Source organism: Phyllostomus hastatus, unplaced genomic scaffold (assembly GCF_019186645.2).
Source record: "Phyllostomus hastatus isolate PE091 unplaced genomic scaffold, TTU_PhHast_1.1 phas_contig_402, whole genome shotgun sequence".
Lineage (NCBI taxonomy): Eukaryota > Metazoa > Chordata > Mammalia > Chiroptera > Phyllostomidae > Phyllostomus > Phyllostomus hastatus.
The window spans coordinates 3729940-3746323 of NW_025333873.1; the positions used below are offsets into that span (position 1 = coordinate 3729940).

At 57.0% G+C, this 16384-nt stretch overlaps 1 protein-coding gene across 1 annotated transcript; it reads right to left on the reverse strand.

The window, feature by feature from the left end:
• Nucleotides 1-157: 157 nt before the first annotated feature.
• FAM166C (family with sequence similarity 166 member C) lies at nucleotides 158-15338 on the reverse strand. The gene is made up of 4 exons (XM_045844282.1): nucleotides 15265-15338; nucleotides 3854-4127; nucleotides 2611-2723; nucleotides 158-302 (listed from the first exon to the last, which is right to left on the reverse strand). The coding sequence occupies exons 1-4, from the start codon at nucleotides 15336-15338 to the stop codon at nucleotides 158-160; spliced, it is 606 nt and encodes a 201-aa protein (XP_045700238.1).
• Nucleotides 15339-16384: the final 1046 nt, after the last annotated feature.

A 16384-nucleotide genomic window follows, 5' to 3' on the forward strand; every position in this document is an offset into this window, starting at 1 on the left:
CCCTTGGGCTGAGCTTCCCACAGCCCTTCAGACACTGTGCTGTGTGACCCTCTGCGGCCAAGAGCTCCTGGAGCTCAGAGGAGAGGAGTGTGGGGGAGTCACGGCTAAATATTTTATTCCAAAGAGCCAGCCTGGCTGGGGCCACGGCTCTCAGGCATCATGCTCTGAACTCAAAGTACAAGTCTCTCTTCTGCCGCTCCTGTGACGAGACCCTCTTCCCAGATGGGAACGTCTGGTAGGTCTTCAGGTTGTCGGGGGACAATCTTAAAAGGTGCCACTTATCCTTCGGGCTCAGCGGAGGCCTGGGGGTGAGGGTGGAGGCAGCGTTAGGTGGTGTGCCAGGGAGGGAGGGTGCAAAGTGACCCCGCACGGCCCCACCTGCCCAGTCCCTAGCCCATGTGGCCTCTCACCCTGTGGGCCGTGCGTCAGCTCAGCATCTGGCAAGTCACCCTGTCCTTGACACAGGTTACATTTGCACTGGGGTAGAGCGTTTAAGAGCGGGGACACGGATGGCAGGCAGACCTGGAATGGATTCGGGCCCCACTGCTGCTGGAAGTGTGCGCACACCAAGTGAACAGGTGTTGGTGCTTCCTTCCTCGCTCTGTGCTGAGGCGTCAGTGAGGTGACGCATATAGAGCACTTAGCACAACGCTGAACAAGGAGCAAACACTCAACCAGTGTTCTAAGGAATGTGGATGGTGACGGTGATGATAATGATGGTGGTGATGGTCGTGGTGATGGTCATGGTGATGGTGTTGATGATGGTAATGGATGGTGGTGATAATGGTAATAGATGGTGGTGTTGATGATGATGGTGGTGATGGTGGTGATGGTGATGGTGGTGGTAATGTTGATGGTATCGATGATGGTAATGAATGGTGGTGGTGGTGGTGGTAATAATGATGGTGGTGGTGATGGTGATGACGGTGGTGGTGGTGGTGGTGATGGTGGTGGTGATGGTGATGGTGTTGATGATGGTAATGGATGGTGGTGATAATGGTAATAGATGGTGGTGTTGATGATGATGGTGGTGATGGTGATGGTGGTGGTAATGTTGATGGTATCGATGATGGTAATGAATGGTGGTGGTGGTGGTGGTGGTAATAATGATGGTGATGGTGATGACGGTGGTGGTGATGGTGGTGGTGATGGTGGTGGTGATGGTGATGGTGTTGATGATGGTAATGGATGGTGGTGGTGGTGGTGATAATGATGGTGGTAGGATTGGTGATGGTAATAGTGGTCATGGTGATGATGGTCATGGTGATGGTAATGGGTAGTGGTGGTGATGGTGATGATGATGGTGGTAATGATGGTGATAGTGGTGGTAATGGTGATGATGGTGATGGTATTGATGGCAATGAAACTCAGGGAAGGGCAGGAACTTGCTCCAGGCCACAGAAGCAATCAAGGAAAGGGATGGCTGCAGGTGGTGACCCCCTGACTCCCAACCGCCTGGCGGGCCCTCTGCGTTGGACACGGAGCCACCCACACAGCACAGGATGCCTGACAGTTGGGAGAAGAAACAGAGCTGGGTGTCCCGGGCGCTCTGCAGCTGTGGGAGATGCAGATCCTGCCCAGAGTGGTTCCAGGAGGAGGTGCAACCCCAGGAGAGGCCCCACACTAACTCCAGCTTTGGGCTGACTCGTAGCCACCCCAAGCAGGGAGAGGGCTAACCAGGGTCCTAGAGGTGGCGTCAGGAAGCCTGGGTTCCTCCAGGTTCTACCTCCAACCAGACTTGCCACCTGGCACAAATTTCTGAGACCATTGCTAAGCCTCAGTTTTCCTATTTATAAAATGGGCTCATCTATCTTGCAGAGGGGAACCTATAGAGGCAGTTATATGTTTATTTGAAAGAATTATTCTATGGAAAGCATTGCTGCTTTATCAACAATGATAATGACGAGGCTCGGGCTCTTGGGGCAAGCCAGGGGTCAGCATGGAGTTGGAAACCCAAGACCTGCCCACTGATGTCCTGATGCCCCCGACCCCTCAGTACCCCTGACCCCACACGACACCTTCATGGCACAGACTTCTGATCCCCCTGCTTGGGACATCTTGCAGGGCCCAGCTGCCCTTCTCTGGGGGAAAGAAAGCCCTCCCGGATAAAAGCAGTCAGGTGCAAGGATGGAGGAACTTTCATATTTTGTCAGACGGACAGTTGGACTTTGAAAGCTATTTTCAAGTCCCTAGGAGAACGTTTTCCAAGTCCTGTTGGGGTTGGGGGCAAGGATTCCCTGTTCTATGCAGTGTCCTCCACATCCACCAGAGGGCAGCAGCTCCTCGCTGCTCAGGGCAGCTGCACCCGCGTTTGGGCGAGTGCCAGGGCAAGGGAAGAAACCTACAGATGCAGCCTCACAAAAATTATGGGGTTTGCATCTGGCTAGGAAAATGCTCTTCCTGGTTCGGCCCATTAGGTTCCTGGCATCCTGAAGCTCCCAGAACCCTGACCCCCTTGCTCTGTAACTGTCACCCTTCAGAGCAAAAGCTCTTTAGGGCAAGACCCTGACTCAGTTCTCTGTCTGGGGCGCCTGCGTGCCCGGCTGAGCCCGAGTGAGCTGTGCACATGTGTTTGCTGACTGGATGGAGGGAGGGAAGGCAGGCACTCACAGGTCGGTGGGGATGGGGTACCGTTCCCGCTCCTTCACAGGCAGCACGAAGTAGGGGACCCGGGGCACCGTGTCCGTCTTGTCTCGATAGTGCTTTCGGTGCTCCTGTGCCATCTGCCGTTTCACCCGGGAAGAGAGGAGACGGTTTGTTAGTGGGCGGGAGTGGCCTTGGGCACCTGCAGTTCCCGCCTGGCTGCCCCTGAGCCAGGGTGGTGTCTGCCTCCCCTAGTCCCCCTGGAGCGGCCCCCAGCTTGGCGACCTCCTTGAGCCTGGCTTCTCTCACCTGTCCGATGGGGACAAGACCAGGCGCCACACCAGCTTTGCTACGGAGAGCAAAGGACACAAGTGACCAGCAGAGGTTAGGTATCGGAGGCCCAGCTCAGCAGGTGGCACAGGTAAGCTCTGCATGTTCTTTCCTCCCTTCCCCTCCCTCCTGGGTGGAACACGCTTTGTGTGCCAAGATGGAGAGCAAAGGCCAGCGCAGGCGCACTGAGCTGGCCCCACAGCTCCTCAGATCTGACGGCGCTGGCCTGGTCTTCTCCCTGGAGCTCCCCGGGAACCCGTGACCTTGACCAGCCCGTAGGGAGGTTTGCAAGGGAGACGGTGAGGTTGCCAGGAACAGGCGGAGAATGGGCCTGGCCCCCACTAGGGTAGCCCAGCCCCTGTGGTGGCCGAGGCTCGTCTGAACCAGAGCCAGAGGAGCCGGACAAGAACACCAGGCTGTGGGCAGGCCCCCTGCACTTGCCTCTAGGGCACTTAGAGCCCAGCCTGGGGCTGAGGCCGACCTGGGGCAGGTCCTCAGAGGCCTGCGGGGCAGGAGGTGTCTGTCAGGTGGGCCCCTGGCTCCGGGTGGGCACATGTGGCCGAGAGCAGACTCGGGGCTGGGTCCAGGGGCGGACTTGGTGGGCCCTTTGTGCACCTGGTGTTCATCTGGGGGAGCTTCAGCCTTCACTCAGGCAGGGGTAAGCAGGGGTCCCCAGGGCCAAGAGGCTACAGGGCAGCAGCGATTGCTGGGTGCCCCCAAACACTCCAGCTCCCTGGGCAGCGGGGGAGTTGGGACTGAGCCACCAGAGCCCCTGGGGGAGGCCCCTGGGGGAGGGGAGATCCAAGAAGCAGAGTCCTGAGCCCTCTCCTCAGGGCCCTGTCCCCAGCCTAGCTCTCTGGGTGCCCTGCTGGCCCAGGGGCTCTGTGATAGCAAGCAACGGCATTCCGGGGGTGAGAGGCCTCTGCCGGCCCCGGCCCACCTGGTAGAAGCGGTAGAGTTCGGTGGAGCGATCATTGTCCAGGTTGAAGCGGGTGTAGCTGGGCCTGTGCAGCCAGCGGGCCCGGGCCTGCGAGCGGCTACACAGCACGAGGTCGAGGTTCGGGGAGCAGAGGGTTGGGAAGTGGCCGCCCTTGCTGAAGGCGGTGCCGCTGTTCTCCAGGGCTGCATTGCGGTGGTCCTGGAAGTACTTGAGAGTGGCGTTGCCATAGGTGGAGCCGAAGGAGTAGTCCAAGCCGGGAACGTGGCCTTTGTACCTGCGCCGGCAGCGGGAGGTGGGGGGCAGAGGTCAGGGGAGGGCTGCAGGGCCACCTCCACAGGGGGCCCTTCAAACCTGGGCGTGAGGCCACTGGGCCTGTGGGTCACCTCTGAGCCTCAAGAGGCTGCCTAAGGCTCACTGCCCAGCTCGGGTCCCTGGGGGGAGGACAAATGAGAGACTGTGGACCTCTCCCTCCGCTAGACTTCCAGGCTGGTCACATCTCCAGACCAGAGGCTTACACGGGGGCCAGAACTCAGGGATCCCCGTCCCAACCGCCTCAGCAAGGCTGTTAGCAAGTCACTGCTCCCCGACGGGCTGTTCGGGGGCTGGTCTGGGGATGCGGAGGTCTCCTGCGGCATCCCCAGGGCAGCCCCGCCACCCCTGCGTCCTGCGTCTCTCCATCCCAGGGACTCGTCCTGCACCGGAGGCCACAGGAGACGGTGAGGTCTTGAAGCCAGCGCTGCAGCGTTCCCTCTGAGGGCGACGTCGGGCTCCAGTCTGCTCACCAGGAGAATGGCTGCAGGCTTGCAACTAGGCCGTGACGCACGGCTTCCTTCTCTTTGTCTTCAGGTGAAAGGCAAGAAAGCTAAGCATGGTGGCTGGCCTTTCCAGTGCTCTCCACTGCAGGCAGAGTGCGAAGAAGAGTCCCGCCCTGCTGGCTGGTCCTCCCCACCCTCAGCAGCTGTGCCTTCTAGAATCTTGCAGCGCTCGAGTCTGCCTGGGCCAGAGCAGGGAGAGATGGGCCCACAGAGCAGGCAGCGAGGGGAAGGCCTCCCTTCAGCCTCACCCGTCTCGTCCCTGGGCGACTCTGCTCTCAGTGCCCTGACCCGGGTGGTCCTGACCCTCTCCCACCTGCCTCTGCCCGTGTGCTGGTCTCTCCTGAGTTCCATGCTGGTGGCCACGTCCCCTGCCCCGGGACAGATGGGGAGCTGCTGAGTGCCTGTGAGCCTGTGGGCTCGCCTTGGCCACTACAGGACAGAGTTCCCCTTGTTGCCAAGGCTTACCCCTCCTGGGTGGGGGTCCCTGACTCCTGCCTCCACGCCCCGCATCGGCCCCTCCCTGTTTCACCCCACCTCTGCCCTTCCTTCTGGCCGTCTGCGGTCTCTCCTTCCCTCTTAGCTTCTCCCCTGCCACCTGCAAGCGTGCACACTTTTCCCAGACAGTGGAGGGCTGCAGTAAGCTGTGTTTTCTCACGTGCCATCCGTTCTATTCCTTTGTTTTCGAATTTCTCTAAAGAATCCTCTGGAACATCTTCACTTCTTCCTCTCCTGCTCTTTCTGTGACCTCACTCGGCCTGACTTCTGACCCACCACTAAACGTGAACCTGTGCTGTTTCATTAAAGCCACGTGAGGTCCTCCAATCACCAAGTCCAAGGTCCTTCGCTCACTGTCACATTGGCACTGGAGGAAACTCACTGGAAGAAACATGCCCCGAGAAGCAGAAGCAGGGTTCCTGAGCGTTCTCTGCGCTGGGTTCGAGACTTAGTAACAACAGGAGTTCAGTAAAGCCAGCGATCAAAGCAAGCGGTAGGGAGAATCCTCTTCCTTCATCTCAGTGAGCCGTTCCACAAAGAGGGAGCCTCCCGGGAGGAGGGAGCCCCCCGCAGAAGTCTCTGTCCCCCACTTGCTCTTCTGTGTAGCCGGCGGAGGAACACTGGTGAGTGGAAGGGAGAAAATCAGGGCTCCTTGAAGCCCACCCCTCCTTCCCCCTTTCCTTGGGAGCAAGGAAGCCCACACGGCTCCCCCACACCCTGGTTTGGGTGGACACGCTCTGCCCTCGGGAGGAAAGCCTGCCCCGGCCCAGCCCTGCCGACCCTGGCTGGGCTCAGCGTCAGCCTCGCCCCACTGTCCGCTGTGTCCCTTTCGTCTCATCTCTCAAGGGGCTCGCAACACAGAGAACGAGAGAGGGGCTGGTCACCGGGTCCTACCAGCGACGTGGTAAGAAAGCGACAGAGGGACTACGAGACCCTAGAATATCACACTGGCCAAGTGGCCACTTGGGTACAAAAGCAGCTGCCAGTTCTTTCCCGAGGACTGAGGAAACAGCCCCCCGGGGTGGGGGGTGGTCCAGTGACAAAATCCTGCAAAGTCCTAAGAGACGATGCAAAAGAAAAAACAATGGTAATTGCAGGAATGGTTAGAACGACGGGTGGTTAGCTGCACGTCTACCTGAGGACAACAGTAGGGAGGGCAGCCGGGGGAAGGCTGGCGGCGGGACAGGATGTGAGTGTGATGGACCCGGCAGAGGCAGACACCGTTTCAACAGCAGTTGCTTTCACTGCGAATTCCTAAAGCAGAGTCAGCACGTGGCATCTAAAACGGAACAGTGCCATTAAACATGCATACATGCATGCACATGCACACGCACACACACATATGCACATGCACAACATCATGAGACTCTAACCCCGCGATGGTTTCTGTTCTCTCTCTCTCAGACGGATCTCTTATGAACTAGTGTCTCCTGCAGTGAATTAGCATTTATCTCAAGTCCAGCCCTTTCCCCATTTCACTGCAGTGTCCTTCGCTTCGGTTAACCCTCGTAAGGTCCTGTTTCCTGCTCTTCACACTCAAGCAGCAAATACGTATGATCCTCTTTTTGTGAAATGGCTCAGTCTGTCTTTTACCCCCTCCACCCATCCATCTCGTCTTTGATCCGACCACACACGTGAAGAGAAACCTGGACCGACGTTCACCACATGCTGACTCTGGGGAATTCCGGGTGTGTGGGTTAAGGGGTGTGGGGTTGTTGCTTTCTTCTTTGCACACGTACTTTTTAAGAGTCAGGGTGGCATTAAGAGTTACTTTATTGGGAACCTACTGTGTGCAAGCACAGTGCTGGGTGTGCAGGGACTCACAAAGGTCCTCGAGGCCCAGTCCCCCTTCCCTGAGCCCCCACCCCCCATTCAGTGCTTACTGAGCCCCAGGGCGAGTGTACAGGGCTGTCCCGATGGTCAAGGCTCTGAGGCTGTGAAAGGCGAGGAGACCCATTCCCACGCAGTGGGGGTGGCGGAGCTCCATGAAGGGGGTCCCACTGGGTGAGGCTTTGAGGAGAGCCCCAGTGTGGAGGGGGACAGATGGGGGTCTGGCTCTGTTTCCCCGCTCACCTCCTGCGTGCTGCTGTTACCCCAGAGGCTTTTTCTCCTTCCAGAGCCCCACTGCCTCCAGGGGGCTCATCTGTGTTAGATGGCCTCCCCAGGCCACGGTCGCCCAGACCTGAGTCTCTGGCCCGACCCCCCTGCTTGCTAAGCAAGATGCACACACCTAGCTGTGCACACAGGGCGCGCCCACAGACTCCACACTCAGAACGACAGAAAGTAGCCTGCTCCTCCTTGTGGGTATCCTTGTCCTGGTTAAGGTCACCCCACCCACCAGATGGCACCAGAAAGCACCAGGAGCCACCCTGCTGTCCTCCGCAGCCAACCCTCCCCGAGTCCTGCTTGTGCTCCCTCGTCGGTGACTCCCCCACGGCCCTCCTCCGTCCCACAGCCTCAAGCCTTCCTCTTCACTCACCCGGACAGTCTCCAATCTCCTAGCCGGGGTCCTAGAGCCAGTCCCACCCCTCCCAGCCTGTCGTCCACACTGGTGCCAGGTCACCGAGGCCGATGGCTCTCACCACGTCCCCACAGGCGCCCTAGGCCCAGGACTGTTACCGGCATCTCTGGGGCCCCACATGCTCTCGAAGCCTCCGACCCTTCGCATGAACTTCTCCTCCCGGTGCCTCTCCCCTCCCGCCCCTCAGGGCATTTCCCACCCAGTCCCAGAACCAGGGCTCTCTGCCGCCTTCGCGGACCGCACGGCCTCTACCAACATCTCCGCTTCCCGACGGGATCGCCCTTCAACCGCACCGACCCCGTCGGCTCTTTTCCTCTGCTGATCTGCGTTCTCCTTCACCCCCAGCACCTGCACGGCGCCCGGCACGTGACAAGTGTTCATGCACGTTCCCCGGAGGAGGCAGAAGTCCGGAAACCCGGGGGCACCACGTCTTGGAACGCTGTTTCCAAAGGGGCTTGTCTCTGAAACAAAGCGCCCCACCCACGGGGACGTTTGCGCTCCCTCGAAGAAAGCAGCTATAGAAATGTGACGTGTTCTTGCGATTCTTCTCGTCGCCACCCCCAGGCTCTCTGTGCGCTCCTCCTCTGCTGCCCCCCTTCCCCACCTTCTCCGAGCGCCGAGGCATTTGCATTGCAATAGAACAGGAGCCGTCTCCTCCGCACCCTCCCTCCGAAGCTTTGCCTGGATTCCAGACCCCGTGCAGAACCTGCTGCTCGGGGAGGGGCATGTGCACGCATGTGCACGCACGTGCAAGTGTCCACACTTATTTAGCACTCCGTGGGCACACCCTGGCCACCTCAGCTGTGTCCCTCATGCGCACCTGCGTCTGTGAGCCTGGAGCGAGACCCGGTGCGGTGCCACTGGAGAGCCTTCTGAAGGCCTGCTTTAGTGGTCACGCGGCAGGGCGAGGTGGAGAGGAACAGAGGGGATGGCAGGCCTCCTGCAAGGGCCTCAGTCACTCCCTGCGGTGCCGCCACCCCTCCTCCTTGACGCCTTCACCGCTCCTGTGCCCCAACCCACCTGCACACCACGCGAGCTAGAAGCCCGTGCTCAGCCGGCCCCCGGGGCAATGATCACACAAGCATCCCGGAGTCCACTGAGGTTGGCGACTGTGCACACGGGGAGCAGCCCCTCCCCGCCACTCAGTGGCACTGGGTGGGTAACCTGAAAATTAATTACCAGGAGCCACCGGGGATCCCACGAGCATCCCGACTAACTGATTAACTTGTTACCATTCAGTGTGCCCTCATTCCACATGTGCCCTCATTCCACATGCGCCCTCCTCTCCACAACACCGCCTGCTGAGCACAGTTCGAATCAGATCCTTCCCACGGGCAAAGCCCCCCGGGCTCCCCACTGCCTATGAAATCGAGAGTAGACTGAGCCGGGTGCTCCAGGGCCTGCTGGAGTCCGGCTGCTGCGGAAGATCTTCCCCATCTCATCACCCACTTTCAGCCAAACAGCTTTCCCACTCCTGCCCAGCAGGCCACGTGCCCCTGTGGGCATGTGTCCTATGGGCACCCCCACCCCATGCTTTCCTCCAGCCACCCCTCTGTCCAGGAGACGCTGCTCTCCTCCTCTGCCCACACTGTGATCTCACCCGTCCTTCAGGGAGCGTGTCAAATGCCCCTGTTTGCGTGGAGCCCCTTCGGACCCGCCCAGGGGCCGTGGCTGTCCCCTCCACTGAACTGACTTTGCTCTCTGTGCCTCTGTCACGTCTCAGTGCACGCCCCGCTGTGCTGCAGTCACCTGGGCCCTTGGTCTAGCCTTTCCTCCGGGACTGTAAACTCCGTGGGGAGAGAGGGCTAGCAGCTACTCGCATGTCCATCCTTAGCTTGCCTGGCACTCTTTAAATGCCGTTGGTTCCAGCTGACAAATGGAGGCACATTTTTAAGGGCTAATGATTCCTCTGGAGAGAAGGGAGGTCCCTGTTCCAAAGCCCAGGTCCCCAGGGCCTGCGACCCCCGCTTTTAGGAAGGCTCCCCAGTTCCTCAGGGCCGGGCGAGAAGGCCGGTTGCCTATCTGGACACACAGGGTCTCCTACGTCCTGAGCAGAGGCTCCATTTCACAGCCCAGGAGGCACTGGCCTGTCTTCAGGCTATACCTCCCGAGCCAGGACCTGGGCGGAAACGGAAGGGACTTCGAAAACACAGCCGCCAAATCCCCCCTCCCCCTGCGTGGGCCCACCCCACTCTCACCCCGGGAGTGAGACCTCGGCCTGAGGAAGTTGTCAGGCTCGGGCAGAGGGTGCTGGGGGTGGCTTGTACCAGCTCATGCGGGCTCAAGGGGGCCGACTGCTACATTTTCAGGGTATTTGCACACCTGTGTTTAAACAAGCTAGCATTAAAATTTAAATTACATAAAGTCACTACTAAGGAAATGATATGAAAGACAAAGGTAATAAATACTGAAAACGCATCACTTCCTGGGTATTTTATACATTTCCCTAGTGTCTGTGGTCTGGAGGTGGCTTCTGTGGGTCGCATCTGTGTGGTGGGGTTTGCGTGACACCCGCCGCTGCGCGTCTCTCCCCGGCCCCGTGTGCAGTGCATCGTGTTGACAGCCCAGCTTCAGCTGCGGCAGGAGTATTTATAGCACAGATACGAGTGAGCGCCACAGACCAAGGCTTTTTCTCTCCAGAGACTGGGTTGCTAATCGTTTACCAGCACAGACTGGGTTTGCCCATCTGTGGTGCGGGGATTCTGGGGGAAGGGGCACAGCCACCTTGTGGGACCAAGCTCTTGACAATGGCCAAGAGGGACAACTGTCAAGGCCCTGAGGTCCCGGCCCAGCTCAGTGGCAGATAGGAGCAGAGCTGTCCCTCCACGCAAATGGAGGGAGGGGCTGGGGTGCACGTCCTCCTGCCCTCCCTCCCTCCCTCCCTCCAGGGCAGGAGCTGTGGGCATGGGGGGTGCGGGCAGAGACAGTCTGGGTGTGGATGAATGCACAGTGGCAGGTCACGTGTTTGCACAGAGCCCCTGGTGAGCTGTGGTGGGAGACAGAGCAAGGGAAAGGAGGTCACCCAGATGTGACCTGCAAGCAGGAGGCACGGAGTGTCACTAGGCCAGTCTCATCCCGTCATAGGCTTTTACAGCCCCAGAGACGCTGACCCAAGAGTTCCCGCAGGGTCAGGGGTGGTGCACGGGCCGGACAGAGGCAAGGTGCTCGAGGACCATGCCGCCCAGAGCAGCCAGGAGCGCCCTGGCCCACCAGTCTGAAGACCAGCATCCTGTTTCCCACGGTACCTGCAGTCAGGCCGAGAACACCACGGGGGTCTGACTAAGGGTGACGGCAAGCCACGGGAGGGACCCGGGTGAGGGGGTGTCGAAGTCACGGAGACCTGGCTGGGCAGCTTGCTGAATGGCTTGGGGCAAGTTTCTCATTTCTCTTCTAGGTCGCTGTGAAGGGTTTTTCATAAAAAGTTCGTAAACAGCCCAGCACAGTGCCTGTCACCTAGTAGGTGCTCATAAGTGGGTGCTCACAGTGCTGCTCTAGGGCCTCAGTGACCTGGTTCCAGCCCCACTCTCCCAGAGCCAGCCCGGGGCTCAGGCAGGTCCCCTCGGACCTCGGGGACAGCATCGGAAACAGGAGAGGCCGGGTTACCTGAACTCCGAGGCCCTCGCCGCTGCGGCTGTGCTCTGTCTCTCTGAACAAAACGGGCGAGGGGGGCGATTTGAGTGTCAGAAGACTCTGGAAATCCCTGAAAATCCCGTGATTAATGTTAGAGAAGACACACAGAAATAATAATCACCCAAGCGTGGTGGGGACCCTTGGATTCTTTCATTAAGTTAACAAAATTGCCCATGAGGTGACATTTGGGAAGACAAGACGACTCAATTCATCCCCTCACGGATGGGGATCTCCAGGGAGCGTGTGCCCCTCCTGGGAAGATCCAGCTGGGAAAGCAGCAGGACCAGGCTCCGCGGCTCACACGAGCCCAGGCCGGGCTTGGAGCCTTGTTTGCAGCTCATTGGTTATCACCGTTTCCAGACCAGGAACAGGACAGAGCGTCCAAGGGAAATAAATGCAGGCAGCGCTGTAAACAGAACAGCGTCCGGGGATCGCTTCCGGAACAATCCCCTCCCCCACCCACCACTCAGACCTAAACGGAGTCGGGGAGCCATGGGGGAGGGTTCAGTTCCAAGTAGAGACTGTGGGGGGCTTAAGGGAAAAACATATCCCTGCATCAAATCAAACCTTAAGACAAACACCCACAGTGTGGTATAAACACCGCTCTCTGAGAATGCAAAGGTGGACCTGAACTAACGTGTTTTTACCCCAGACTGGGAACCCCTCGAGGGCAGCCCCCACCTTGTTTTGGTCTTAATAAAACACCTGGAATATCCCAAGCATTCAACGTGTCTTTATCAAACGAATGCCTAAAGGAATGAAAGAATAGGAAAACGGGACCTGGCAAATCAGCTCTGTCGGACGGGAACCCAAGGAGCTTGTGAGCTCTCCAAGGTCCTGCCCACACGTGGGCTGGTGAAACCTGCAGCACCAGCCCCTGGTTCCTGCACTGCCTCTGTGTGCAGAAATTATGTTAATGCCACAGCCCCTCAAATGTCTTGCTTGTCCTGCTCCCAAACACCCCAAACCTCACACTAAGTATATTATGAAATCTTGTGTTCACTTGTCAATCTGTTCAGTTCCCAAGAGAGAGCATATTTTTCCCCGCCCACATGAAGACCTGCCTGTCGAACTCTCAAGACATTAATTTCATTCATACACTCACTCACTCATTCATTCATTCTGCACAGATGTGCTGAAACTGTGAAGGTTGCTTCTCAGAATGCAGCTTCTGCCCTCAAGGCCTGTGATAACTGGTCGGGGAGATAAGACAATCTTATACCCTAGAGAGGAGGTTGGGAGTGGAAATCTCAGACACTTTGGGGGAAAGGGCAAGAAGGAAACAATCAGACTTGCATCTTGGATGTTTGGTGTTTGAAAACATCCAGAGAAAGACAAGGTAGGTTTGACCCTGCATTGGCAATGCTAAAAGCCAGGCAGCCCTGGGGGCGAGGAACCGTTCAGAGCCAGCACACCGAGAGGATGCAGGGAGGGCGCTGGGAGAGCTGGCCCCACGCCCAGGACAGTGCACACAGCCATCCTGCCAGGGTTCCAAGGCCCACCCCCAGGTGCCCATTGGTCTTAACTTCTTCTCTTAAGATATATTTTATTGATTATGCTATTACAGTTGCCCCATTTTTTTCTCCTCTATATTCCCCTCCACCTTGTACCACCCCTCCCAGCATCATTCCCCTTAGTTCATGTCCATGGGTCATACATACAATTCTTCAGCTTCTCCATTTCTTATATTATTCTTAACCTCCCCTTGTCTATTTTGTACCTACCGTTTATGCTTCTTGTTCCCTGTCCCTGTTTCCCCATTCTCTCCCTCCCGCTCCCCTCCATGTTATCTCTATTTCCATGAATCTGTTCCTGTTCTAGTTGCTTAGTTCATATTTGTTTTTTGGGTTTTTTAGGTTTGGTTGTTGATAGTTGTGAGTTTATTGTCATTTTACTGTTCATATTTTTGAACATCTTCTTTTTCTTAGATAAGTCCCTTTAACATTTCATATAATAATGGTTTGGTGATGATGAATTCCTTTAACTTGACCTTATCTGGGAAGTACTTTATCTGCCCTTCCATTCTAAATGATAGGTTTGCTGGATACAGTAATCTTCGATTTAGGTCTTTGCCTTTCATGACTTTGAATACTTCTTTCCAGCCCCTTTTTGTCTGCAAGGTTTCTTTTGAGAAATCAGCTGCAAGGTTTCTTTTGGGAATTCCTTTGTAGGTAACTCTCTGCTTTTCTCGTGCTGCTTTTAAGATTCTCTCCTTATCTTTCATCTTGGCCAATGTAATTATGATGTGCCTTGGTGTGTACTTCCTTGGGTCCAACTTCTTTGGGACTCTCTGAGCTTCCTGGACTTCCTAGAAGTCTATTTCCTTTGCCAGATTGAGGAAGTTCTCCTTCATTATGTTTTCAAATAAGTTTTCAGTTTCTTGCTCTTCCTCTTCTCCTTCTGGAACCCTTATGATTTGCATGTTAGAATGTTTAAAGTTGTCTTAGAGGTTCCTGAGCCTCTCCTCATTTTTTTTTTTGAATTCTTGTTTCTTCATTTTGTTCTAGTTGAATATTTATTCCTTTCTTCTACTCCAAACCATTGACTTGAGTCCCAGTTTCCTTCCTGTCACTGTTGGTGCCCTGTACATTTTCCTTTATTTCATGTTGCATAGTCTTTGCTTTTCCTATTTTGCAATCACACTCCCCTGTTTCTGTGAGCATCCTGATTAACAGCGTTTTGAACTGGGCATCTGATAGGTCGATTATCTCTTTGTCACTTAGTTGTATTTTTTCTGAAGCTTTGATCTGTTCTTTCATTTGGGCCATATATTTTCGCCCCCCTGGGCCTGTTACATAGTAAGGGGTGGAGCCTCAGGTGTTTGCCAGGGTGGGGCAACCCTGTTGTGTTGTGGTGCTGTATGTGGGGGAGAGGACAGAGAAGAAACAATGCCACTTGCTCAGCATTCTCTGGGCTTCCAATCACTTCCTCCTCTACCCACAAGCAACTTGGGCCCTGCTGGTGCTGACTCCTGGGTGGTGGGTTTGTGTACATTCTAGGACCCTGTGGGTCTCTCCAACGAACTCTCTTGTGAGGCTAGGAATTTCTCCCTCCACTTCAATTCCCATAAGTTTTTACAGTCAGAGGTTTTGAGGCTTTATTTCTCCACGCTGGAACCCTGGGTTGCGCAGTCTGTCTCACCCCCCAGTTGTTCCTCTGGGTTTACCCACACGCAAATGTGGGACCACCCGCTCCACCAGCAGCCACCTCGCCCACCCTGGTCCTCCAGCCACTGCCTTGCCCCATGTCCTCTCCACCCCGGCTGCCCATCTCCACTCCTCCTACCGGTCTGGACGAGTGTTTCTTCTTTAACTCCTTGGTTGTCAGGCTTCCATACAGCTTGAGAACCCAGATTTTCTAACAGTTCTGGTTATTTTTTGTTTTTAAATGTGTTGTTGTCCTTATTTTGGTTGTACAAGGAGGCAAAGTGTATCTACCTATGCCTCCATCTTGGCCGGAAGTGTCCTTAGCTTCTTAAAGGACAAATACTAATGTTGCGCAAGTCCTGGGAGCCTGAACTGTGCTGGAGGCTTACAAGCCTGCTAACTTTTGGGGGATTTCTCACCTTCTTGCTCCTGCCCGGGGTCTCCAAACTTGAACCCCATAGGATGTCTCCCTCTCCTCCCCCTAACCCTGCCCCCACCCACTGGAGGTCCCCTTATCATGGCCTGGGTGCATTCTGTCTCTGCTAGGGACTGACGTCCCACCAAGGGGGATCTGGAGAGCCTCAGCTCCGCGCCTGGCCACCGCCTGCTCTGAGCTCTCATCCCTTGGCAGGGGGTGGGGGGACCACCCAGCTGGGCAGAAAATTGGCACCTTGGGTTCCTTCAAACCCCATAGATGCAGGGGCGGAGTCTGGACGACAGAGGAGGGTTTCAGGGGCGGGGGAAGGGGAAGGTGTCCCGGGGGCTCCAACCTGCAGGTTCAGCCTGGGTGCGCTGTGGCCTTACCCTGGCATGAGGGCAGGGGGCCTGTAGGCAGCACTGAACTCGGTCACTAGGGTGCCCGCGCTGCGGGAGGCCATGGTGGCTGCGGCGAGCGCTCAGCGAGCCCTGCTTCTGGCGTTTTCCGCTGGAGGGTCAACAGCCGGGGTCAACCGGCAACCGCGCGCCCGGCAACGCCAGTGCGGCCGGGAAGCCTCCGTGTTCCTGGGCCGCCGCCCGCCCCCACTCAAAACCCACTTCCTGGAGCGGACCCTCCTGGCGCGCGCTGAAAATGCTCCATTCTCCACGTGCATTACTGGTGACCCTGCAAATCACCGATCCCTCCCGAGCTCCGCTCTCACATCCAGAAATGGGCTCATCTCTGGACTTCACTGCCAGGTGTGGTGACGCTCAGACGCCGGACGGAATTGGAAAGTCGCTGAGGAGGCCCAGCTGGATTTGCCCTCGTCCTTCTCCGCACCGCAGCACTTGCAGTGGCCCTGCTTGGAACGCCCTTGCTTTGGAGGAGGCGCGGGAAGCAGCAGCCCCACGGCGGGAGCTGCTGCTCCAACTCTGGGGGTTTGAGTGCCCCCAGGCCCCCCACCCCCACCCCCACCCGGCTAGAGTCATTTTCCCTCAAAGCTGCCTACTGCGCTCCAGTTCACCAGGGGGAGGTTTTCATTAATCTCTCCTCTCTCCCTGGGACCTCTCATCTCATCTTGCTCCTCAAACTAGCAGTTTGGAGGGGCAAAAGGCAGACGATGAACACATCGGGGTTTGTGACGGACATTTGTCCCCAGCTCCGCAGTTCAGTCCGGCCCAAATCTGCAGGCAGTGTGGTGCCGGCCCAGAGAGCAAACCTGCGCGAGGCCCCTGAGGGTTCCTTTGTAACAATGCCGCCCTCCTGTAACTGTTTGGCACCCCACATTCACATGTCTCTGGTGACCCTCACACCTGCCCTGGGTTCTTTGGGGGAGAGGGAGAAGCCTTAGTTCTTTGACACACTCCCGGCGAGGGTAAGGCAACAGTCTCCAAAGCATCATGCTGTTTGGGACTCGGACCCAGACCTGCTTTCCCAGGACCCTGGCAGAGTCCTGGTACCAGTCAGAGGGCTCTGCCGTTCACCCTTGTCCTTCCCAGTCTCGTT